The sequence below is a fragment of the Tetrao urogallus genome (genome assembly GCF_951394365.1).
Source record: "Tetrao urogallus genome assembly, chromosome: 1".
NCBI lineage: Eukaryota > Metazoa > Chordata > Aves > Galliformes > Phasianidae > Tetrao > Tetrao urogallus.
This window is the reverse complement of record NC_136813.1, coordinates 172,465,746-172,491,408: the sequence shown is the minus strand read 5'-3', so window position 1 is coordinate 172,491,408 and position 25,663 is coordinate 172,465,746. Positions and strand designations below refer to the sequence as shown.

General features: G+C 41.7%; 1 protein-coding gene across 1 annotated transcript; it reads left to right on the top strand.

Moving 5' to 3' along the window:
* Positions 1 to 13,325: 13,325 nt before the first annotated feature.
* On the top strand, positions 13,326 to 24,847 carry GPR37 (G protein-coupled receptor 37; the record flags this gene model as incomplete). The annotated part of the gene is made up of 2 exons (XM_079546027.1): positions 13,326 to 13,949; positions 24,029 to 24,847. The coding sequence occupies 2 exons, from the start codon at positions 13,326 to 13,328 to the stop codon at positions 24,845 to 24,847; spliced, it is 1,443 nt and encodes a 480-aa protein (XP_079402153.1).
* Between the last annotated feature and the right edge of the window lie 816 nt (positions 24,848 to 25,663).

Below are 25,663 nucleotides of genomic sequence, written 5' to 3'. Positions count from 1 at the left end.
TGCTCTGTCTCACAGAGAAAGTCTGGAAAGCAGAAGAAAAGTCATTTGAACAGATCTGATTTGAGCAATCCTGAAAACATATGATCCCAGCATTTCCTGATCAGAATTTTCACAAAAGCAAATCTCTGTGAGCGCTGTAAATTGACCCCATGTCCAAAGTGGGACCTCTTTTAGAAAGGTCAAGATTCCTCCTCAGACCTCCAGAAACGACCTATCATCAGACATGTACTGGTGGAACAAACAACTGGGCAAACCCAGGGATTGGCAGTCATCATTTAGGGAAGTAGTTCACTCTGGAAATACACATTTAAGTGTGCAACCAGTTTGAAAAGAGTCTTTTCAAATCTCAAGGTTGGAATTCCACAAGAAATGTGGAATGCTAGCTTTGCTGTAAGTCCATTAAGGAGCTCAATAATGCATAGGCTGGAGGTGGTTAAGAGAGGGAAAGTAGCCTTCATTCAAATATCTTCTGAGCATGGAACTTATAAATTCTCTTAATATTATCAACAATATTTCTGAGACTAAAATGCTTAGAGGGTGAATTCCCCTGAAAAAGCTTCGACTGGAAACAGCAGTGCTCCTGGCACAATTCTCTGGCTTTGAAGGACAGCAGCAGTAGAAGGCTTTTATCCTCTATACTGCTTTCAGAATGTTTAAGAGCAACATTTTGGACAGCAAAAGGCTGCCAAGATTTGGGATTCCTGAGCCCTCCTCCAGATTCTAGAGATTTTTGCCCAGTCTCATCCCAGCCTTCTTCTACCCATCCATGTCTTCTCCATCTCCTCTTTCTTTTTTCAAATCCCATTTTTCCATTCAAAATCCCTCTGCTCCTGACTCATGAGTTGTCATTCCCTCAATTTCATCCTCTCTCCTGTTCTCTTCTGTTCAGTCCCCTGACTCCTGCTTTCCATGCTGAACTCCTGTACTCTCTCCTTTCCTGGTGCTGTTCACTCAGGTTCAAAGTACAAACAGTGGTGCTGGCTTATGTATGGCTTGGTGAGAGTGCTGGAGTAGCTGTAGTGAAAACAGGATGTGCAGTAAGCATCCTGCAGAGGTAAAACACAGAGCAGGTGGAATAGCATCACAGGGAAACAACAGAAGGGGACCTTTCTTTGCTTTTCTTCAGTGTATTTCAAGCTTCAGCAAGAAAGCTTTCAAAGGAGATGGGTGTCAGCACTTTGTAATGGTCAAAACCAGAGACTGATTTCTTAATACTCTGCCCAGACATTTTCTAAGGAAACAGCCTAAAAATTCAGCCTGGTGCAATTAATCCCAGTTGGCCAATTTCTAGAAAAACGAAAAGCTCCATAATGACAGTTAAAGGCAGCACTGATTTTAGATGCTTCTACCTGTGCTGTCCCTAGAAAAGTTTAGTTTTGCTTTCATTGTCTTTTCAAAATAAACTGCATTTCTAACCAGTAATAATTCATTTTATCAACCAAAAGAAATTGTTGATGTTTCTAAAGCTGTTCTCCTGTGGTCTGACTCGCAGTTTGGCAGTGCACACAGGCCCAAACAGCAGGGGGACATTGTGTGTTCAACATTTTATAGGTGCTTTGCTGCAAATCAGTCACAGCCCTAAAAGCCTAGAAATATCAAGTCAATAAAACCAGTAAGAGTGATCCTCTTTTGTCAATAATGGGCACTAAAGAGTGGCCAGCTGAATCATTTCCTTGAGGGCACACTAAAAGAAGTCTCTCGGAGTCTGTATCTCTCAAGGCCTTACCCAAAATATCCTTCCATTTCTATCTGTCTAAGAATGGGGGAAGATAACTGGCTTTGCTGGGTTATTATGTATCAGAGAAAAAGAATCTGAAATGTGGTACCTTTCAGGGCTTTCTTCCTTTCCCATTTCCCATGCTGTAAATACGAAGTCTCTTAGTGGGATCATTACTAAACACAGCACAGAATGCCACCATTACACTGATGAAGAAAGCTGTGCTTTTACGGCCTTGTAGACGAGGGGCTTGCTTTTAGGGAAATCTTGAAAGATACTGCTATCTGAATGAATCAGCAGTTATCAGTCCCCAAAACCTGAGAAGGTCCTTGCTCTCAGCAAAGGTTATCTGCCTCAAGAGGATGCTCAGAAGTCTCTAGTCTATCACCATGCTGTGTGTGCTAATGGAGTCTTTTATTATTTGTATTCAGTTTCATTATTCTAAGGCCCTGTCACAGGACTCTTGGTAGGGCAGCTGACGTCATTGCAGCTGTACATTATCTCAATGTGACTGGCTATTGTGACACATTATGTCCATCCAGCAATTTTATTTTATTTTTTTTCCTTCAGCTGCTACTTATTATTTCTGAATCTTTCACCAGGCTTTACTTGGGCTATATTTAAGAACTACTCACTGAGAAATATGCTTGTTTGCCTCTGTGCTCATACACCACCCACTGTTCAAAGTTTCGCTTTTGAATAGAAAGTCAGCCAGAGAGCTTAATCCTAGCAGTCTTCCAGAATAAAATTCCTTCTACATCACATTGTTCCAGTTTATCCATTCAAATAGTTATGAATTTAGAGTGAAAATATATCTCTGCTTTCTTGGTTTTAATACTGATGTATAAAACAACATAGAAAATGTGATGAATATACCTTACCAAATTATCTATGGCATAGCATGCGCTTGTGTGGAACAGCATGTTTGCATATGTGTATTTACAATATGCATTATTATACAAATGTAATGGATATTAAATTGGAATATGCAGTCTGTACCCCAAAAAAAGCCTATAACTATATTTCAGGATGTTAGCGTTATGAGCTTTTATGTTCCCCTAATAATTTTATAAGCACAGTATGAAATACTGTGTAACATTTCTATTTGCTCTTCTATGTTTGCAATTGCATTCCAAATGCTGTTTAATATCATACTATCTTGTACTATGCAGATGTCACAGAGTATGTGAATATTTTATGATAAAATGTACATAGTGCAACTTGTCTCCCAAAGGGAACCCCTCATTTATAAGTGCTTGATAAAGATGTTTAGATTTTACATGATATTATTTATTTTTGATAACATAGCAGGAAAGCTACTGTGCAGGGGATAATCTTGATGGATCTGCTATGACAGATCTGGTGTTTTATAATAAAAAGTTCTACTCCAAAGAAATCAGTTCTCCCATAGCATTGGCTCATGGGAAACTCAGCCCCATTAACAGCCGTGCGTTGGTAACATTGCTGCATGCATATGCTGGAAACTTATTTTAGCTTAAGATTTACACAGCAAACATAAAGAAAGCACAGGGTTTTAGATGGACTCAAACTAGCTGCCATGCATTACTTCCCACATAAAGTAACTGCAATATTTATATTCTGTCCTTTGTTTTGCCATGCCAGCCTTCCTTTGCACTGTTCCATCACCAAGAGCACTGCATGGCTCTCTGAGGAGAAAGCCCTTCCCCCACACACGGCCTGAGACTCACATCTGTCTGTCTGAAGTCATTAATCCAAAGCCCTCAGTGAAGGCGGGAGCCCCATCGCTAACAAGCTGGTGCCTACCCTGCAAGCATAGCATCAGGATCCTCGCAAACATCACAGCACAGCCTTTGCCTGGCTAAAATATTCATTAAATACGTTCTTAAAACTCTTCACAGAAACCATTGCTGTTGCAGTGTTGGAGGGGGCATGGCAGAAATCTTTGCTCACAGTAAAGCTAAATGATGCACGTATGCGCACTCATATGTCTCACTCTGCAGCCAGCCAGCTCTCCCTCACCCTTATTGACAACATCCGCATGAAACACAGTTTGACAGTGGCTGCTAAGAGCAAGAAATGAGCATATCAAAACAGATAACATTTCTTTCATGAATTAGACTAAAATAATTCTTAACTTACAGCCTGTAAGTAAAATCAGAGAGAAAAATAAATGCCATCAGCTTTCTTTCCATTCGTAGTCATATAAGAAGAGATTCATGGTTATCCAGTGGGTTTTGGTTTATTATTTTTAAAGCAATTTTAAACACCCCAGTAATATATACTCCTTCTGCAAGACGTATCGCTTCCTCTATTCTTCATGGTTCCATCGAATTAAGTTCTTTAGGAGGTCAATAATGCATTTCTAAAGCTCTTTATAGCCACCAAACCAGATTCTTGGCCTTTTTCTCCCGATCCTTTTATGCTATGAAGTATGCATTAAAAAGCAGATAAAACAAAACAAGTGAGATTTTCCTGAATTAAGAAAATTGTTGCTTGCCAAACACCATGGAGGAAGACTCTGTGAGCCCCTAGGGAGGAAAGGGCTGCAGACTCCACTCCTCAGCACGCCTCTGTGAGCAGCCCTGACCCAAAAAGCTGTGTTTAAAAGCTTTAGAATCAACTAAATAAGAGATAGTTTGCTTTTACTCCATCCCTGTGTCTCCTCTGGCCTTATTAGCAAAGAACAGCTGCAGCCAAAGATCTGGACATTGTATTGGTCATTTATCCACTGCTCCAGGGAAGGCATTTCTGATGCAGGGAATGACAGCACTCTCAGTGTCAAGATATGTGTCTTGTAAAAAGTATCTGCAATCTATTAGTGGATACAGCTAACAAGTACCTTCTGATTATACACCATCTGACAGAGAAATCCTGGTAATGATGGCATGTGCTTCATGTAGGGCATTCACAAACTATTTAAAGGGAAGAATATACCAGCTCATGCTGCAGGCTGAGGTGCAGAAATAATGCTGATGCAATTTAGGTAGAAAAAAAGCATAGCCTAAGATATCATGACAACAAGCAGTACTTGCCAGCACTCTCAGAAGCCTTGTGTGGCCCAGGACATCTGTGAATCATATGACCAATGACAAAAGAGCTGGCATCCCTGGCTGCCTCTTCTCCTCAGTGACCTTCTGACGCTACCAGAGACTTCATACTATGTCCTTTTTAAGAGATGGTGATGAATTCTATCAGTGCTAAGGAAGGAGAGAATTTTCGCCAGTGAAACACATACAGAAAATTGTGCAAATATAGAAAATGAAGCAAATCAAGCTACCTCTAAAAGAGGTAATAGATATGTCCCTCATAAGGGCATAACATGAAAATGCACTGTAAGTAACACTCAAGCTGCTGAGATGCAGTTAGTAGCTCTCTAGTAGGACTAATTGCAAACCTTCAGAAGCTATCAATTTGCTGTGGGATATAAAACAAGAGAGAGAGGAGGAAAAAGGGAGAGAGAAAGAGAAAGAGAAAGGAATAGAAAAGAGGCCCAGAAGTTAAAACAAGATATGAAATTTGACAGCTAAGGGACTGATCCAAATTAATTGCACTGATTGGGAATATTCTCACCAACTGTAACTCACTGGATCTGAGGTTAACTTAGAACAAAGAGGACACAAAAGGGAGAATGTGTGTGAGATATCACAGATTTCTAAATTACTCTTCTCCCCAAGGCAGTGTATTTACTTGTAAAGAAGAAAGCAAACAAAATATACAGAGTGGGCTAGTATTCAGAGAGAAGATGAACTGTAGAAGATGATTTGTATGAGCAAGAGCAAAGCAGAAAATCTTGTGCTTAACCTGAATCTATGAAGATTTCCAAAGAAAGCTGATGACTTTGGTGATTAAAAGTAAATATATTCTTGTATGTTTTGTTAGACCGAGGTCAAAATGCTCAACAGCTTTCAGAATAAAGCCAAGAAGAAGTTTGTGATACCTAAGGGGATTGTTAAAACATATAAAATAAATGTAAATGTTGTCTCAAAGTAGAGCTATTTTAATATGGGAAGGGCAAGCAAAAATCATAATTTCCACATGTGTTTATTTTTTATTTGTCTTTATTGAAAGCAGAAGGTTGATGGAAAGTCAACAGCAGAAATTTGCTATTCATAGTGCAGAAACAAAGAAAACAGCAGCATCCATCCAAACAGCCCAAGTTAAAGACATCCCTGAGTGCACATGAAAATACAAAGCCCTTAAAAATTATTTCTGAAAAGTTACATAGCATAGTAAGTATAGCCTCAAACATCAACAAAGAAAAGTAGAGTAGTTTACTAAACAAGGAGTCTAATTCCAAGCATACTCTATTTTGAGAAAGAACAGAACAAGTGCTGAGGGGAAAAAGAAAATAAGGAGAGAAAAAAACAACAAAACACTTCACTAAACATTCAAAGGATAATGGAACTATAAACAATAAGCAGCATGGGTTCATAAGGAACATGTCGTGCCAAGGAAACGTGATTGCTTTTTTGATAGAACTGCAGAAATCCTGGATGAAGGATACACAGCATGATTTTAATAAAGGATTTAATACAGTCTCACTAAATCTCCCAAAATGAATTCAAATTGCTTTGGACATAAGCACTGTCATGTAAATTGAAAACAGGTTGAAGGATCACAAAGTCAGGCTGATGAGAAATGGCAGTGGGTTGCACTGTGTTGTTGGGAGGTGTGCAGTTGGTCTACTGCAAGGTATAAACTTATTTCTTGTTGTAATAACTTCATTAGTAAGCTGGAAGGAAAGGTAAATAACATGTAAATGAGTTCTGCAGATGAAATTACAGTTGAGAAACTCTAAACTGAACAGAAAAACAGGCAGAAAACAAACCACGGTCTAACTCAAAAAAAAAAAAAAGAAAAAAAACAGAGTGAGAAGACAGCATAAGTCTACTTCATTAGTGAAAGGACAGTCCACTACAGCAAAACAAATATCTCATATGGGCAAAACAGTGACCCAGGTGTAGCAATAGGGATGAAGAGCAGCATACATATGAGGGTTTGGAGTGCACTTCATTAGTCACAAAAGTGAATGTATGTTTAGGCAGCATGTTCAGTAATTTCATGAGGAACAGGGAGGGAGAAAATCCTCAGCACACAGAGCCAACACAAGACTTTAAGTGTTTACAAACAAATACATTCTGGCATTTCAAACTAGAGAATAAGCCCAAAGGCCACACATGGTGTGAGGTGAAGGAGACTACAACACTGAAAGATAACAAAAGTCTAGCAACAGATTTTCTCCTCTCCGCTGAAAAGGCGTGAAGCTGCGTCTACACCTCCCCTGGAGGCTCTCACATCATTTTGTTCTTTAGGCTGTCCTTCTTTTCTTATATTCTCTCCAGAGAATTACCCCTTCCTCACTGATGACTTTTTTTCTTTTTTCTTTCCTTTTTCCTTTTTTTCTGAAAGCCTTCTTGACTCTTGTCCCTCTTTCCCTCATTGTCTTCGTTTTGCTTTTGAGCTGTACTGGCTGTTAAAAGCCAACTTCTGAGATGTCATTCATTGCCTCTGCCAACCTGAGACAAGGAAAAAATGGTAATCAAATGTAGAAAATGATACCAAACTCTTGATAACAACATGCCATCTCTTCTTTGCCTCATGGCGAAATGCAAGAGGTGATCACTGCCGTCTCCACGTGGGCTGGTGTTGGGAAGATATGTTAGGCACTCAGGGCCATCCTAAGCATGACAGTGCTTCCAAAACCTTTTGAACCTATGAACTACTGCCATTACTTGGAGTTTCCAAGCACTGGGAATAATGGAGTTTTCAGTCTTCCATTGAGTTTCCCATATCAGCTCTGAAACATTTGCTATGGCTTCCCACGTAGCAAATTCATTCTTAATTCAATTCTTAGAAGCCCATACCGTTCATGATTTTTAATTTCCTTTGAACTTTAGATTTTGATTAAATAATAAACTAGTGCAAGCAATGACTGGAGCAATGTTCCTGATGATTATCTGTATTACAAATGCGGAGTGACTTTAAGCCCTGAACACCAGTTTGTGTCAATGTGCCAATCCAAATCAGATGAAATATTCAAACTTGGAAATGAAAAAGAAGAGGAGCACCATGGCTATTTTTCTATACTACAAAACTAAAAAGATCAGAAAGAATAGGAAAAAAATATTTTGTATAAATCATGTTGCAAAACAAATATAAAACATCTAAGAATTTTCTGAAATGCAATGATCAAAAGAATTTCACTGTGGTGACTATTGTAGAAAATCAGTGATGTTGAAAGCTGATGCCACCTAGCATTTGAAAAGTCTGCAAAGGTTTAACAAGCATTCATAAGGCCTTCATTGCCCCTTTATGTTTCTTAACATCTGTAATTAAAATCATGTATAATAGGTGAAATAGGAAAGGTTTTATTCTTTTCCCAAATTAGAGTTTCAGACAATGAAAAAAGAAGTCTTTATACCTTACCTCTAGCACCACTGATTACTGAGATCTTTTATCTGTTTGAATACTATATTATACATAGAAACTTGTGAAGATGATCACAGATAATAGGGATCTCATGCCAAACACGAGATCCTGAAATAGAATGATTTGATGTGGATGGGCATGACTTGTGGTTTTGCCTTCTCCATGGCTTTATCCATGGTCTCTCACTAATAATAGCTACTCCTTTCTCCCAGGTTCATGCTATATAAATGTAACCTATTCTCCAAGTAATTCACCTTTAAAAAAATATTGACTTCTTCTGTCTCCAACAATCAATGTTGCTAGATATTCTATATATTGCTCTGCCTTTTGAATAAAACAGAACAGAAAAGCAGTAATGCAAGTATCAATCACATTTTAGTTTTCTATGTGATATAGATCACTTGTCTTTCTATCGCTAATAGTAACAGAAGGGCTGCTGGAAATTATGTTTCAAAACAAGAATAATCTTAAAAGCAAATCACTTTGGTCTATGTGAGCACCCACCGCTTGCCTTTGAAAGCAGAACTCAAGCTTCAGAGGGAGAGAAAGGTTAAAAGGGAGAGTATTATAATTTTAAATGTGAAGCAAGTCAGAAATAGCAATCTATACTCAAGAGCCATCATAAGCTTTCCTAATGGACCTCAATAAATGCAGAATCACAACAGTAATTACAAAAAAGTTCCCACTTTTATCATCAAACTTTGATTTTCTTTTTGAATTTCATCTTCAACCTTTCCAACATTTATTTACTGAGCCTGGTTCAGCCATATAAGCAACAAAGTTCAACAGTAAAAGCTTTCCATTGACTGGGGGGTTTGGGTCTGCCTGAAATAGTACTGGATCACAGAAATGATGTTCTCTCTGAACTCATGTTTTTCTAATCAGGTGATACATATGAAAACTCAGGGATCTGTAAGAGGACAGTGTCAACAGATCAGTTTATTGAGTGCAAGGAGAAATTCTGTCCTAATGCATTTGCCTAAATATTGAAAGAGAGTGTAGTGTGAGGCAGCCAATCATACTATAGTTTAAAACCAAAAAAGAACAGAAATCATTTTGGATTATTTGCTCTTTTCCTTCTTCATTGATGAACTGTTGCATAGCAGCCCTGAGGAGGACTAAGAAAAGGCAACACTCATCCCTTCCTGTGCAGCACCACAATGTGCTCAGGCTGGGAGTACTGCAGTATCACGTATTCTGTTAATGGCTATAGGAGATGTCAAACAAAAAATCACACTGAAGCATTGAAAGCATATTGATTTCTTTATCATAGTTAAAAAGTCATGGAAAACCAACAAGAAGAATGTAGACTTGGAAACTTTTCAAATTCTGCTCTTTTTCTCTTTAATGTAGGAACACATTTATTGGTTTTCCTATAACCAACTTTGGCTGCAAAAACATCTCAAACTTTAGTTTTCATTTCTCCATCTAACAGAAAAAAAAAGCTGTTGCTGACGTGCTATGAATCTAATTGTCTGCTGGTGGCTCTCAAGGCTGTTTCCAGGCTGATGCATGAATTGGTGGGAAGGGCTGTCACTGCTCCACAGCTCCTTCAGCAGTGGCGCATACTCTGAGCTGTGAAAGCTAACGGAACCGGAGGCGGCATCACAACATGCCAGAGCAGAGCTTTGTCCTGAAGGAAGATCTCACTGCAGGAAATAGCTAAGTGATCTGAAGGAATAAAGACATATGCAAAACAAACAAATGAAAACACAGATAAACAAACAAATTACACAGATTGCAGCAAATTTGTAATTGAATGTTTGAGATGAAAGAAACTGGGAAAGCTAAAGCTTCTGATGCTGACTTTCAGCACTGAACAGGGTAGCAGTAGTAAACTGGGGGCCATTCTGACAGCAAAGTAACTGTGCAGAGGCAACGAAGGGAGACCTTTGCAGACAGCAGAATGAAGTCACTGCAGTGAGGTGCAGAGGCCATCTGCCAGTCCTAAATCCGCACAGAACTGTGACCCAATCAGATAGGAAACCACTGGGGAATATCATTCTTCTGACACCCTTTTATGGTTTCAGCAAAGCAAAAGTGCAGAAAAGCTTTCATCATTCCATACAAATAAGACAAGCTTCTCTGTTCCAAGCAGGGCTGCATGGCCACAAGCTACAAAACACAATATATATATATATATTTGGCCACTGCTGCTCTTTGTAACAATCCAAATAGTTAATGAAATAAGAAAAATGTGACAAAACTGTAAGCAGAGAACAATAATTTATGGGACCTTTTTTGTGTTTAGAAATCAATTGTCTCTGTTATAAACAGACTGCTGACACTGGAAAACTGATGCAGGACTCAGTTCTTATCTCACCATTAAAGGACCACTGATGTAAACCAAGTGCTGCTTAACCTTCTTCTTCAGGATGCATAGCTCTTCCAGGAATACGCAGAAAGGCAGTGCATCTGCTGACTTCTGTCTGCTTCTCCATACAAAGCCAGGAGCAATACTCCTCGGTATCCTTTAAGAACAAGCAGTGAATTTATTATATCTGCTTGTAATGCCCTTTGGGACTCTTGAGGAAGAAAGGCACAGTAAATGTAAGCTCATTAGCATCATTAACTCCTTTTATACACCAGCTGAGCTCCAAAGAATCAAATGGGAGAAAAAAAAAAAAAAAGAGTAAAAAGGTAAAATATATTTACCATTCCCTTATTTTCCTGCTCTTTTTCTATTCAAAGACACTCTTGTTAGATAAAAAATATTATTTATTATCTTGGCCATTAAAGTCCATGAGGTGGCACATTGCTAAGGAAGAATAATAGCATAACTTATATTAAGGAGCATTCTGTGCAGCAGTGCCAAACTTACTACACCTGTTTCCACATACTTAGAAAAATTTCAGGCTGTCCACAGTTACATTCCAACTCCATGTGTGAGAATGGTGTCAGGAGCAGGACGGCGCCTGGGTCCTGAGAGCTTTCTGTGTGACAGCCATGGAAAGCCACTGCTCCTCAGTTAGAGTGGGACAGGATTCACTCCTTTTAGCCACTCTGAGGTCAATTTTTTTGTCCTTCTGGGGTAGGCAGTGTTCAGGGACACCTTCAGACAGTTATTTGCATCAGATATGTCAGATGTTCCATGCAATACCTGATCCCAGGAGCTTCACGCTCTGTTGAAGGCAAAGTCAGTCCAGCGAATGCCTTGATGCAATGCTTCCCTTCTGCCACTTGGGTGGGTTCGTGTTTGTCCAGCCCAGAAAGGCAACCAGATCCTCGGCTGTGTCGAAAACTGGCCAGCAGGTTGAGAGAAGTGATCCTGCCCTCCGCTCTGTGCTGGTGCAACATCACCTGGAACACTCCCCTACGAGGACAGGCTGAAAGAGATGGGGATGTTCAGCATGGAGAACAGAAGGCTCCATGGGGATTTGAGAGTGGCTTTTCAATACCTATAGGGGGGCTGTAAGAAAGGAGGGGACAGACTGGGTCTGCTGTGACAGGACAAAGGGAAATGATTTCAAACTAAAAGAGGGGAGATTTAGACTGGATATAAGGAAAGTGGGTTTTTTTGTTGTTTTTTTTTGTTTGTTTTTTTAATAAGGGTGGTGAGGCACTGGAACAAGTTGCCCAGAGAGATGGTGAGTGCCCTGCCCTTGGAGATATTCAAGGTTAGGCTGGAGGGGACTCTGAGCAATCTGATGTAGCTGTAAGTGTCCCTGTTCATTGCAGAGTGGTTGGACTAGATGACCTTCAGGGATTCCTTCCAACTCAAACGATTCTGTGAAATAAACTATAAGAAACAATCCATACAAAGAACCCTTTGGGCACTACAGCTTGCCTGTGCCCCTCCGTGACAAAGCGGCAGCAATATGTCCCTGATTTAAGCTGGCAGGTTGGCTCTGTGTGTGTGCAGCATGTATTTTCTGTCACTGCAGACTGACATTTTCCTTTGTTGGTCATTAAGACAAAAAGCCTGCAAACACACTCCTTGTGCACAAGGTCGCAACACTTGCCTACAAGAGGAGCCCACAGCTCAGTTAGATGCACAGCCATGAAGCACAGCTCCAGCTGCTTACTGATCTCATAACAGCTTCAGCTCAAGGGGGAACAAGAATACTTCTCAAAGTGCTTCATAAGAAGAATGTAAAACTTTTAAAGGTGGTGGGAAGGAGCTATGTAGAGCCTCTTAAGGATGGAAAAGAGAGACAGAGTCCTTCAGGCTACTTACAGGGAAATAAGTGGTGTATCCAACTTTGTTAAGCTAAAAAATCGCTTGGATAATACAAAAATCAGGGAAGCAAGAAGGAAGAGCTGTAAAGTTTATCAGACTGAACAAATAAACAAATAATAAACAAAATACATTAAATAAACAAAAACGTTAAAAAACGCTCAAAACGGGAAAACAAACAAACAAACAAACAAAAAAAAAAAAAACAGAAAAAAACAGAGCAGCCTTCGTGGGCCTCAGCACCATCCGGGGATGCCTCGGGCGGTGTCCAGTCACAAGGGTGGTGCTTTCGGCCCCATCTCGCCAGCTTCCCTCACCTACCGGAGCCGGACCCGCGGGGCGGCGCCGCGGCCACGGCCGGAGTCGGAGCGCTCCCACCGCGCCGCCGGGCGGCGCTTGCGCACTGCGAGGCCGCCGCGCTGCTCGCCCGCCTCCCCGGCGCGCCCCCGGCCGCCGCTGCGCCGAGCCGGGCTGGACAGAGCCGGACTGAGCGGCAGCGGGCTGAGCCGGGAGAGCCTCGCAGCCCAGCGCCCCGCAACTCCCGCGCGGCGCTGCGGTCGCCGCCCTCTCCCTGCAGCCGGAGTCGGTAGCATCCCTCAGGGGTCGGTCCCGGGACTGCGCCCACCCCAAGCGCCGTGCTCGCCGCCGGCCGGAGTTTGGCAAAGCGCTCAAACACGCGGCAACCTGTTCTCTCCTGGAGGAGCCGGTGGCCGCGGTCACCCGGGTAGGGGCGGCGTTCAAGCGGGACTTCTCCCCACCGACAGCCGCGCTGCCCGAGGGAGGATGTAAATAGGCGGCACGCGGCGGGGCGGCAGTGCTGCCGCGGAAGGGCGGAGCGCCGGTGGGGGTCCTCCCGGCTCCGCACGAGCTACATTAACTCCGCGCGGCGGAGGCGGCGGCACAACTTTCGGGCTCTGCCCCGGGAGGCGGCGAGAAGCTCGGCTCCGCGTGCGGGCATGCCCCCCGCCGCCAGTCCCGCCGAGCCCAAGGGCAGCGGGTGAGCCCCGCCGCCTCCCGGCCATGCGGCCGCTCCGCGCTCCCCTCGCCCTGCTTTGCCCGGTGCTGGGCGCCTGGGCCGCCTGCTCCGTGCTCGCCGCAGCCGGCTCCTCGCTGTCGGCGCCTCCGCAGCGCTCCCGCTCGGCGCCGACCCCGACGCCGCTCGCCCCCCCCGGCCGCCGCGCCGCCGCCGTGCCCGGACGCGGGGCCGAGGCGGAGCCCGGGCGGCGGCGGGCGCGGAGCAGCGAGAGTGGGGTCGGGGCGGCAGCGGGGAGCGGCCCCCGGTGGCTGCCGCTGAACGGCTCTGCCCGCGGCGAAGGCGCCGCCGGGGGCCGCGGCAACGGTACGGGGCGCCGAGCCCGGCTCCGGAACCCCTTCTATCCGCTGACCGAGGAGTCGTACGGTGCCTACGCCGTTATGTGCCTCTCCGTGGTGATCTTCGGCATCGGCATCATGGGCAACATGGCAGTGATGTGCATCGTTTGCCACAACTACTACATGCGGAGCATCTCCAATTCCCTGCTGGCCAACCTGGCCTTCTGGGACTTCCTCATCGTCTTCTTCTGCCTGCCGCTGGTCATCTTCCAGGAGCTTACCAAGAAGTGGCTCCTAGAGGACTTCTCCTGCAAAATCGTCCCTTACATCGAGGTAACGGCGGGGGGAGCGGACCCCGGGCAACCCTCGTGTCGTAGCGCGGGGTCCCGTGCACCGGGTGGGCTCCCGCGGTCAGCCGGGCGGCAGCTCCGGGATCCCTGTACCTCCGGCTGAGCGCATCCCCTCGTGCGAGTTCTGCCAACTTTTATCGCTCCTCGTGGTGCTGAAAAGGCGAGGAGTGCTCGCAACGTTTGATTTCAAGTTTTAGTCTTTTTTTCTTTCTTTTTTTTCTTTTTCTTAAAGCGAAGTGATTCAGAGAGTGACTTGGGATAGGTTGGAGGAGGGTTGGATTCGTGTGCTGGAGCTGAGGGTTGAGGTGGGATGGGAGCTCGGAATGCTGGCTGCCTCTGCTCTTTGCCCAAATCCTTCTGCTCAGCGTTATTCTCTAAGTGGAAGCTAAGGAAGTAACTGTTGCTTGTAGTACAAATGTGATATTTGTGGGTGTGAAAAAGGGAAGAAAAAAAATAACCTTGTCATTAATACAGAGAATGTCAGTCTCCACAGTATGTTGGTACAGCTGCCAACTGATAGTTTTAAGAAAGTCTTCAGAAAGAGTGTGCAGCTGCTATGCTGCTATCACTTCTGTTCTGTGTGATGCACTCTGTTACTTGCAGTACTGGACAAAGAGTGGAGCTGTGCTGTACTCAGAGGAACTGAGGCTGGTGGTGCATCTCTGCCGTGATCTGTAAAGTACAGTCCATTGACCTGTGTTTGGGAAGAAGTGAAGGAAGAAATACATATTTGTTGAGAATTCTGATAGGAGCTTTGGGCAGGAGCTTCTGAGTGCTCTGGATTCAGTTCTTGGGCTCCCATGTTATCCAGTTGACGAGTAGTTCCTGCTTCAGTTCAAGTCTAACCACTTTATTTAAAGTAGCAGTCTAACTTTAGTATTTCAGCACTTCCCTTCCTCCCCCCCGACCCTTCTGAATTACCTGAGCTGAAATGTAGCTGTCAAATATAGCTGTAATCCTGAAGGCATCGGGCAGCTGCTAACTGCTCTATTCTCTAATGACATCTTAGTTTTCACTTTTAAGTTCCTCAGATGCCCACAGCTGAACTTTTATTCAAGAACTGTCAGCCATCCACTGATGATGGACAGCGCAATGGTGCCTGTCTGAGGCTTGGTCATTACTGGGGTCTAAAAGTGCAGCTATTCTCCTCTTTCCAGAAGAATTTTAATTAATTTGTATCTGAGCCACACAAGCGAACAGATAAGAGCCTTGATGTACCACATCACTCCCAGAATTGTATATGTTTTGTTCATTAGTCGTTAAGTATAATACAAATGTAAAGTATATTTGTCACCCTGGGAGCAGTAAGTAGAAGAAAGCACTTCTCATTGCAGGAGAGTTGGACTAGATGACCTTTAAAGGTCCTTTCCAATGAAAACATTTCTATGATGCTATGATTTGACCCTGTGGAGACAGAGCTGGGAATTAGAGCCAACGTCTGCCACTTTCTCAGTGCAGTTCCAAACTCACAGGCATTACCATCAATGCTGACACCTCTGAGAACACTGCAGATGTGGAACAGATCTGTCCCCTGAGCAGCCACGGCTCCACGAGCTGTGCCATCATACAACCAGATGGCAGACACTGCCTTCCCCAGTGTAACACACATGGTCAGGCTCATGCTGTTCTGTGCAACGGGAGGGGAATCAGCTTCTTGAGAAGGAAGTTGTAGACAGTTGCTTTCAGAGGAACTTTCCAGACCCTTGTTGAATACTACTAGTATTGTCCTGGAGATAGACACATTTTAAGCTGTTGTCAGTGTCTTTTCTTGTAAGTTAACCCAATGTTTTGTTCTTTTTAGTATCTCTGTTCATTTTCTGCACCTCTTTTATTGTATGTCAGCTCTCCTCATATACTCAGGGACCTACATGTCTCGCCCAGAGCTGTAGATCCAAACACACAATCTCCCTTTCAAACACCAAGGAGCCTTGTTGAGCTGAACCCTCTTCTACTAGCCTGTACTCTCACAACTGCACAGATCTGGGCAATGGGGGACAGCTGGTTTTTCTAGGGGAAATGGTGTGGTGATCATTTCATTTTAACATAACTCAAGCCTGCTTTGAATTATGCTCGGAAGTTTCAATTAAATGAGGAACCTTGAGTATTCTTCTTGAGTGTTTAGCCTCCTGTGGCCAATTGTTCTTTTATTTGTGCTGTTCAATGGGTATTGTACAGAATTTCAACAAAACATCTGTTGCCAGTGATAACATATATGTACAAAGTCTGGGGAAAATGTTTTACAATACCTTGAAGTACATTTGAATAGGCAAATGTTGAGCTTCTAGTAGTGGAAATCTTCAAAGCATTTAATTTTGAAGGCAGTTTTCTCATGCTTACTGAAGAATTGCTGTGACCAAATACATTTAAGCTGTGTGATTTAAGTCCAGAGAGGTTGTGGATGCCCCATCCCTGAAGGTGCTCAAGGCCAGGTTGGATGGAATCCTGGGCAGCCTGGTCTAGTATTAAATGTGGAGGGGGCGGCCCCGCATGTGGCAGGGGCGTTGGATCTTGATGATCCTTGAATCCCTTTCAACCCAAGCCGTTCTATGATTCTATATTTTATCGCAGTGTAGTCACTTGTAACTATTCTTTAAGACTATGTCCTGGCTCTGGTTGCATAAGGAATAATGTACACATGACCAAGGAGAAACCTGAGTGGGACAGTTCTTCAGTGCATTGTCTTTAGTTGATGAAGATGGTTGAAGTCGATGAAATTATCTCCACCAAGAACTTTACTAGGCTCTGGTGCTGACACTGTTCTTGTAAATTCGAAAGCACTAATTGAGAAGAAAGGTAGAAAAAATGAGTGTCCAAAGAAGGACAGCAAAGCTAGTGAAGGATCAGGAAGACAAGTATTGTGGGATTCTTTAGTCTGGAGGAGACCTTATTGCTCTCTACAAGTATTTGAAAGGAGGTTGTGATGAGTTGGGGGTCAGCCTCTTCTCCCATGTGACTGTGGATAGGATGAGAAGTAGTGGCCTCAAGTTGTGCCAGGGAGGTTCAGGTTGGGTATTAGGAAAAAATTATTCTCTGACAGAGTGGTGAATTGTTTGCAGAGACTGCCCAGGAGGTGGTTGAGTCACTGTCTCTGGAGGTGTCCAAGAAAAGGCACCGATGGACATGTTTTAGTGAGCATGGTGGTAATGGGCTGATGATTGGACTACTTGATCTTAGTGATTTTTTTCTGATTTTAATGATTCAATGTTTCTAAACTGTGGCAACTACTCTACTCATAAGGATGTGTGGAGATGTGCTTTTCCTTTACAATTTTAGTTCTCTATGCAGTTCTTCATGTTTTGTGACTTCTCTGCAGATCGTTAGAAGTCTAACTTGTTATAATAGTCTAACTAACTAGTTATATATAGTCTAAATAGTTAGAAGCTTTGTGTAGCCATGTCTGAAGTGTTTTCCAGCACAGTGTTTATCTGTAAATTGTCTTCTGTATGCTTTGATCGCTGTTACTCAGGATCAGCAATGATACAAAAGCGACAACTTTGGCTAATTCCCTTTCCAGAAGATCTGCCAATCTGCAACCCTCTGCTGGTCCTTGTTTAAGCATATCCAGTCATTTCAGCAACAGAAGTAGAAAAAAAATAGGAGTATGGAATATAGTTTCTTTTTACCTAATACAGATTAATGCTTTATGTTTTTCTTGACTCTGAATTAAGCCTGAAGTGTGGATGTAAACAAAATTAATAGTTTTACTGTGCTTCTATGCGTTTCACATCTATTCAGTGTAACAGTCCTGTAAAGCAGCATTTTTATTTTTTACTTTAATCCTGGAAGCCGATAGTGAAGAGGTTAAGTAAGTTTCCTAAAGCCCAAAGCAGCTTGCCAAGATGACAAATGGATTGTGTCAACCAGGACTAGAAACTGTCTTTCAGGCTTTAAAAAGAAGCTTTCTGAAATGGTGTGCATTCTGATCTCAGAGGTTATGCGAGGAACTTGGTGAATTGGAGGGCGGTAGTTGGAAGCAGACATCACACTCTATGTTGTCAGACTGAGACAAACTACTTACAGAGGTGTAGGGATTTAGGATAAGGGGAGAGTCTGGAATAAAGGTTTGCAGAGGCTATTTTATGCCCTAGTGCAGTTCTGGTGATTAATTTGTGGAATTCTCTGGTTTCTGGTGGGTAACTTCCATTCCAGAAAAGCTATCACTACTAGTATTCTGAGTTGAAAGTTTGAAGATTGATTTGATCTGGAATATGAATTACTCTTTTTTTTTTTTTTTTTTTTCCTTTCTTGGAGCTGACCCTTTGAGGGCAATTTTGAGGTAAGGCTTTTTCCCATTTCTCTTTTATTTGCTAGAGGTGAATGAACAGCACAAAGGAGAAGGCCATTATTTGCCTGTTTCAAAGCTGTCAGAAGACATCCTTGTTTTAAGTTTCCAAATTGTAATGGGAGTTTTTAAAAGTTATGTATTAATCTGCCCGGTCTGAGCCATTTGTTCTGTATCTTTATATCTCTTCTTTTACTTACTTGGAGTCAGTCTCTTAAACCTCCGGAAAGTCCTCTGGACTTTCACAGATGAAGATCCACATAGAAATTTGCAGTTTCAAAGCTTCATACTGAAGGTTTTCCAGGGCGATAGCTGCATATGTGTCTTTTACTGAGCAGAATACCTTCAGCACTTATCACACAATAAATATTTTTTTAAGACAGAAGTGCTAGTATATCTGTGCCCCTTAGGCATTAGCAGCACAGTGATAGCTGCTATTCTGTCAACCTTTTTCTCCTCTACAAACCTTGTCCTCAGGGAGACATAAATTGTCCATAAAATTTTGCTTTTGTCTTAAATTTTGCATGTGGCATTTCAGCATGGAAACAAATTTGTGTCAGACCAGGTTTTAAATTAGGTCAGTAATATTTAAGTTACATATGTGTGGAGAGAAAAAAAAAAAAAAGAAAAAACAAAACAACAACAACAAAAAAAAAACAGCATCTGCCATCCCAGCACCACTGACTGTAGGATGAGCATAGGGCTGTCATTTCTCCGTACAACCAGATTTTTCCTGCAAAGAAGAGGCAGGTTTTTAGCAGTAGCTCCATGTTGTTAATATTAGGAGTTAGCACAGATGTCCCTTGTGTAGAGCGATGAGAATGTGATCCTCAGTGGAGAACAGTGCTCTTTTCTTTCTTAAAATAATAATAATAAAAAGTAAATTTAATTTGCTTGTATGGTGCAGGGTAGATTTCAAATAGAAAAATGGAAAAAAAAAGTGTTTTGTGATTTTTATTTATTTATTTTTTTTCCCAGCCCTCTGCATCAGCATATGGTATAGTCTAATAGCTATTTCCAGTGCCCTGACAATCTGGTTGGCTTTTATTTCCAACAGAATTCAAGAACTATTCATGGTAGTTAATTCTGAGTACTGCTCTTAGGATATTTAGAAGGGTAGGAAACACAGAAAGCATATGTGCTTTATACCTTCCTGATAAGAATATTAAAAGTACTGGAAAGGAAACAGCTGTATTGTACCCATTTTTCCATGTGTCTGGAACATCTCCATGATAGTAGTTTCCAGATTCTTGCTTATGTTATATTTGTCCAATTTTGGTATTGGACTGTCTACTGCAAGTATAGAGTAGTACAAGAAAAACATTGTCAGTGCTAACTTTATTTATCTTTGGCAAAACTGATGACTTTCTAAAAGTCACCATGATGTACTGCATTAACATACTCTAACATTTTTGACATAACAGGAATGGGTTGAGTTTAGGGAGTATCACTGAGAGCTGAGAAACAGCTGAGCTAGTCATGGTTGTCAAATTTTTCTGCAGTTTAGCTTCTGTATTTCTGATGGGGAAATGTTTGGGTACTCATTCTGCCTTGTAACAAAGAAAATCCAGCTTCGGCTGGTAAAAGCAGCCATTTCTCCTAACTCCCTGGCTATCTGTCTATAACTGTGTGGCTCCATAAAACTCAGCCTACACTGTTTCCACCCAGTTCTCCATCAGAAGGCATGCACCACATCATCATGCTTCACCTTGCTAGACTGAGTGACTTTTTTTTTTTTTTTTAATTAACTCACAGAATTGATTCTTCTTCAACTTTTTCGCTCAAGTCATCTTTTCTGATCTTGTTTTTGTTACCTTTATCTTGTTGTCAAACAGGTGTTAGGGAGAGATTGCTCACCATGCAAAACTCTTTCTGCTCCCCTGAGCAGCCGAGGCTTTGTTCCTGGGACCAAACGCTGTGGGACCACAGCCAGGAGAAGAACTAGGACAGGCCAGGGAAGGCCTGGGAACATTTTGTTAAATTGTTAAAGATCATGAAAGGGAAACATTGGAAGGGACGGAGGGAACTGATGCAATTATGCTGAGCATTTCACGAGTTTGCTGTTGCTCTCTGTGGCCTCAGTTCCCCAAATGAGCTTTGACACAGTTGACTAACAGCTGATGAGCTAATGACTGAAGGTTTATGCAGTGTCTCAAAGGAGCACCGCTGTGCCCAGTAACATCCCTGTCAGTACTGTCAAAGGAACCAGAATACTAAGAGACTCTTGCAACAGCAGTGCCTTCTTTTGTGTGTGTGCCGTGGCTGGTATTCCCTTACATAGCTGTCCTCTGCTCAGCTCAGTTGAGGTTATTTCCCACCCACCTTCTAAGAGCAGATTCACAGATATCTGGGGACGTTTTTGATACCATCTAGTGAGATAAGAATGTAAACTGATGTCACCCCAAATGTTGAGAGGCTGAAGGAGAATCTTCGTAGGGACTGCATGGAAATAAATCAGACAACTAAGTGACCATCTAAAGCTGCTGAGCCTTATTCAACCTTGCCTTGCTTCATTTCTTGACAGGTTGTTGGAATTAAGGCTACAACTGAGTGTATCAGTACACAAATGGGTGTATCAGACACTCATCTGTTACAACAAGAAGAGCACCATTAAACACCATACAGCTTTACACTGTTTCAGGATTTGTTAATTTGTCCTTTTAATTTGTCCTCATCACCATTATTCTGTGATTATTTCAGGATGAAGTAATAGATAAAGAAGGGAGACTTCTGTGGTTTCTTTCACATTTTCAGCTTAAACCTAATTTTTGGTATGACTGCTATGAAGAAACACCCATAAAATGAAACTGTATGAACATGCAGGATGTGTGCTCCAGTTCTTGCCCGCATAGGTGGAGAGCAGCAGCATTGATTTTGCTGACTATTATTCATGCTCTGCATTACAGAGAGAATGAAGGGGGGTAGGTAATTAGAGCCCCCTTACATTGCTGCACTGCCTTTCAACAAATCAGCTGGAGTGAATCCCTGTTCATCTGCTTGGGAGTGTTTTTTTGTTTGGCTGTTTTTAGTAAGCTTTCCCATGTCATCTCTAACTCCATTAATCTGCAGAAAACAGGAAAACATTGCCTATTCCAGGGATGCAGTAGTTTTGTTTTTGTTTTTTTTTTTAATTTTGTTTGATCAGTGAATCCATGGAAGAATTTTCAAAGCTGATTTTTACTGTTCTTAGTTGTTTTCTCTTGCTCTATTTCGCTGTTTTAAGCCTCCAAGTTTCTGGTCAATTAATGTGACAGGAGCCCCGTAGGTTATGTTTGTTCATGGTAGACATGTCTTCTTTCATTAGGCCAGCCTAACAGCTGCAGAGTTTAATGTCTTAGCTACTGTATAACTGCCCGTTTGTAATGGTTTCCTGAAACAATAAAAGTGTGTGTGTTAGGAAGTGGGGGGGATGCTCACATTGCTTCTTTAAAACAAGAGCAGAGAAGGAAAATATTAATGTACAGAAGTGCAGATTTTCTTCTGTTCTGAAGATTTATTTTAATCTCTCTTCATTTCTGAGTCTCAAATATTTCCCTGTCTCCCATAATTGTTGAGAGCTTGGTCCCAGACCCTTCTGTTACTTGAGCTGGACATAGTGGCAAAAGGTTCTGTCACTCTAAGGAAATCCAAGACTTGACGCACACCCAAATGCTTTTCAAACAAAGTCACTAGTCTCGGATTTGGAAATGCGACTCTCAGAAGTGATATGTGGAAATCATCTTTCATTAGCTAATGTTAGCTCTGTTCCTAAAGATTTCCCCATAGCTCTGATTTTTCTCTAAAGCTGTTTTTATTTTTTGCTGCTATTTATCAAGCTTCCTTTGAACACTGTCCAACAGTTTAACTCCCTATATCAATAGACTTGCCCATTAAAAATATTTACGGTACTGTTTAGTCACTATCAATTATTCCTGCCATTGAAGGTTAGTTAATAAGATATCATATCTTTGTTCCGTTTTCTAGGAAGCTCCTTCAAAGAATTAGGCAATTAAGGCAATGCTTGGCAGTTCAGATCCCAAGTTCCTACTATTTTTCACTGATACTCAATTTTAGAAATATTAAAATTTTAGGAATTAACATTGCATTCATATAATTGCGCGTAATTCTACTATTTGCAGAACTTTTTGCAAGAGATGCATAAACAGGAATGATTCAAAACTGTGGTGGAAGTCGTATTTTTGAAACATACCAACTTAAATATGTCATTATACAGTAAGCAGAAATTATGGTGAACAGCTTAATATTAGCCTACATTTCCCAGTTAATTGCACAGACATATGGCTTACTCATGATAGAAGTAAACATTCTTTAAATTTATTAGGAATATTATTTTAACAGTTTCTTTTCTTTTGCTTCATCACATTTCCAGCATCACAGAAGCACACAGACCCAGGAAAATAAATGAATTAGAATGCAACAGAGCACCTAGTCCTTCTCTGATTGAAGTTAATGGGAGATCTGCTTTGAATTTGAACTGAAGCTGAATTTATTCAAAACAGGATTAGGACAAAATGTATATAGTTTTCTTCCAAATTTGTTTTCAGGAAATTTAATTATAAACAGGATAAAATGATAGGAAATTATATTTCATGATAGTACAAATTTCTATTTATGCATAGAATTATGGTTACTAAAGCTAGAGCATACTCACTGCTCTCTACTTACTCCTTATATAATTGAGAGGTCTGTCCAATTCATCTTTAAATAATATACAAAATGAAACTTGTGCCATTTCTCCTAGTTTGCAGTATATTGTTGCACAGGATGTCTCCTATGAAATTATGCCTAGTTTTTTCTGAGGCATTTTTCTATATTAAATATTGAAGATAGATTATTAAAGCTTAACTATTATAGTGAAGTCTTTTTTTGTCTTTTTTTTTTCTTTTTTTCTGCACAGTCTTTGGGAGTCTGAAGATTTCAATGTAGTCTTTTTGCACTTGGAGCCCAGAATGTCTTCATAAGCCCACATCCCATCAAAATTTCACTTAAGAGCCCAAGTCCACAACTCCATTCAGTGGATGCTAAATCCACAGTGTTCCTAAATTTTGAAGATTTTTAAGGTGTTGAACATGTTATGGGGTATAACTGAAGTTCTGCTGAACTAGGACTCTCCCATCTTTTTCTTTTTGTCTTCAATTCCAGTCCTTGTGGTGTAACTGATCTCTCAGAAAACTACTCCTCAGAAAAATGAGGGAAGGAAGGGTTTTTTAGCATTGGTCAGTTCCCCGATGTTCGTGTCACTCAGAGTTGTGTGAGTGCTGGCACGGACCTCCAAGACAGCATAATACAAAGCTGAAATAATTGTCTGTAGACAGCACAGCAGAAGGATGTACTCTTTGAAAAGCATGTAGGATGGTAGCTCAGCAAGTGCTGGAAGCTAAATTTGAAGTTCTATCTGTGATGCTGCTTTTGATGGTGCTCAACTGTTTTCTACATCAATACCCCAAAACTAGGTTTCGCTTTGCCTTTGTCAGTCAAAGAACTAGACTTAATTGGTGCTTCACATTGCATATTAGGCTTTCTTTTACTGTGAAAGAGTATACGCTTCCTTCAATGGTAAAATATCCAATGTACAATTTTCTCCTCTGCCTGAGCAAATTCAGGACTTCATCTTCTGTCTTCTAAAAGACTGCCATTGTTAGTGGACCAGGTGGATTTTGAAAGAGATGAAGTTTTTCCTCTCTCCGAGGCGTAATGGACTGTAGCCTTGTAGCAGTCCTTTTTGTTCTTTTCTCAGACAGCTCCTGTATTAACTGCCCTTCGCCTTTTCTCCTTTGCAGGTGGCCTCCCTCGGAGTCACCACGTTCACGCTTTGCGCGCTCTGCATCGACCGGTTCCGCGCTGCCACCAACGTGCAGATGTATTATGAGATGATTGAGAACTGCACCTCGACGACAGCCAAGCTGGCCGTCATTTGGGTGGGGGCCCTGCTGCTGGCACTGCCGGAGGTGGTGCTGCGCCAGCTGACCAAGGAGGACCCTGAGTACAGCGGCAGCCCGCCTGGGGAGCGCTGCGTGGTGAAGATTTCCACCGCACTGCCTGACACCATCTATGTGCTGGCTCTTACGTACGATGGGGCAAGACTCTGGTGGTACTTTGGCTGCTATTTTTGTTTGCCGACTCTTTTCACTATTACCTGCTCCCTGGTAACAGCAAGGAAAATCAGGAGGGCGGAAAAGGCTTGCACAAGAGGGAACAAGCGACAAATTCAGCTGGAAAGTCAGATGAACTGCACAGTGGTGGCTTTGACCATTTTATATGGGTTTTGCATAATTCCTGAAAACATCTGCAACATCGTGACTGCCTACATGGCCACAGGGGTCTCTCGGCAGACTATGGATCTCCTCCATCTCATTAGCCAGTTTCTCTTGTTCTTTAAATCCTGTGTTACACCAGTCCTCCTTTTCTGTCTCTGTAAACCTTTTAGCCGGGCCTTTATGGAGTGTTGCTGTTGCTGCTGTGATGAATGCATCCAGAAATCTTCAACGGTGACCAGCGATGACAACGACAATGAATACACCACAGAGCTGGAGCTCTCCCCTTTCAGCACCATCCGCCGCGAAATGTCTACTTTTGCCTCTGTAGGGACTCACTGTTAATCGACATTAGGACTTCATTTTTTGTATCTTTTTTCTTTCTTTCTTCTTTCTTTTCTTCCCCGAAACTTCATATTTTTCTATCTGGAAGAAAACTATAAAAAAAAAAAAAAAAAGATTACTGAAAAGTACTCTGGAAATCAATCTGCATACTAACAGTCATGCTCTGCAACATAATTTGTCTGGTTATTAAAATGAAAGAAACGGAGAGAAAGATAGCTTAGTACTCATTTTTAAATCATGATATTTTGTATGGTGCTAGGATTTCATTATTTGGGGAGAAGGATCTGTGTCTGTCCACTTTTATTTAATTTCGTGATTGTTTTGATAATCACTGTAAAATGATTATATAGACATTGTGGGTTTTGCAGGATGTTTAATGTAAAAGATGTGGTGGAGAGTATTTGAAGGTGGTTTTAATCCAATTACTGTACACTGTTGTGAGAGAACTTGGACTTTAAAAAAACTTATAAAGTAGCATAAAAATAAATGAGGTTTTATTCTTTAACTTCCTTGTCAATCTACATTCAACAAGGATCACCTCTAGTATTAACTTCCTTTAATAAGTACGAAATCTTTACTTTGCATAAAATAATTTAAATGGTCTTATTTAATTTGCCATTCATGTGCTTATGCTTGGAGGCTACAATTAGAGTGTTTAAGGAAGAGGGTTATAATGGCATTAGATTTACATGAATGGATTTTTGACACATATTATAAAGATCCAGTGTGCCTCACTGAAACTTTCCTTCTTGACCTGAAAGTATATAAAACCTGAGCTATTTTGTACTTCATGAGAAGGAAGATCTCCTTTCTTGC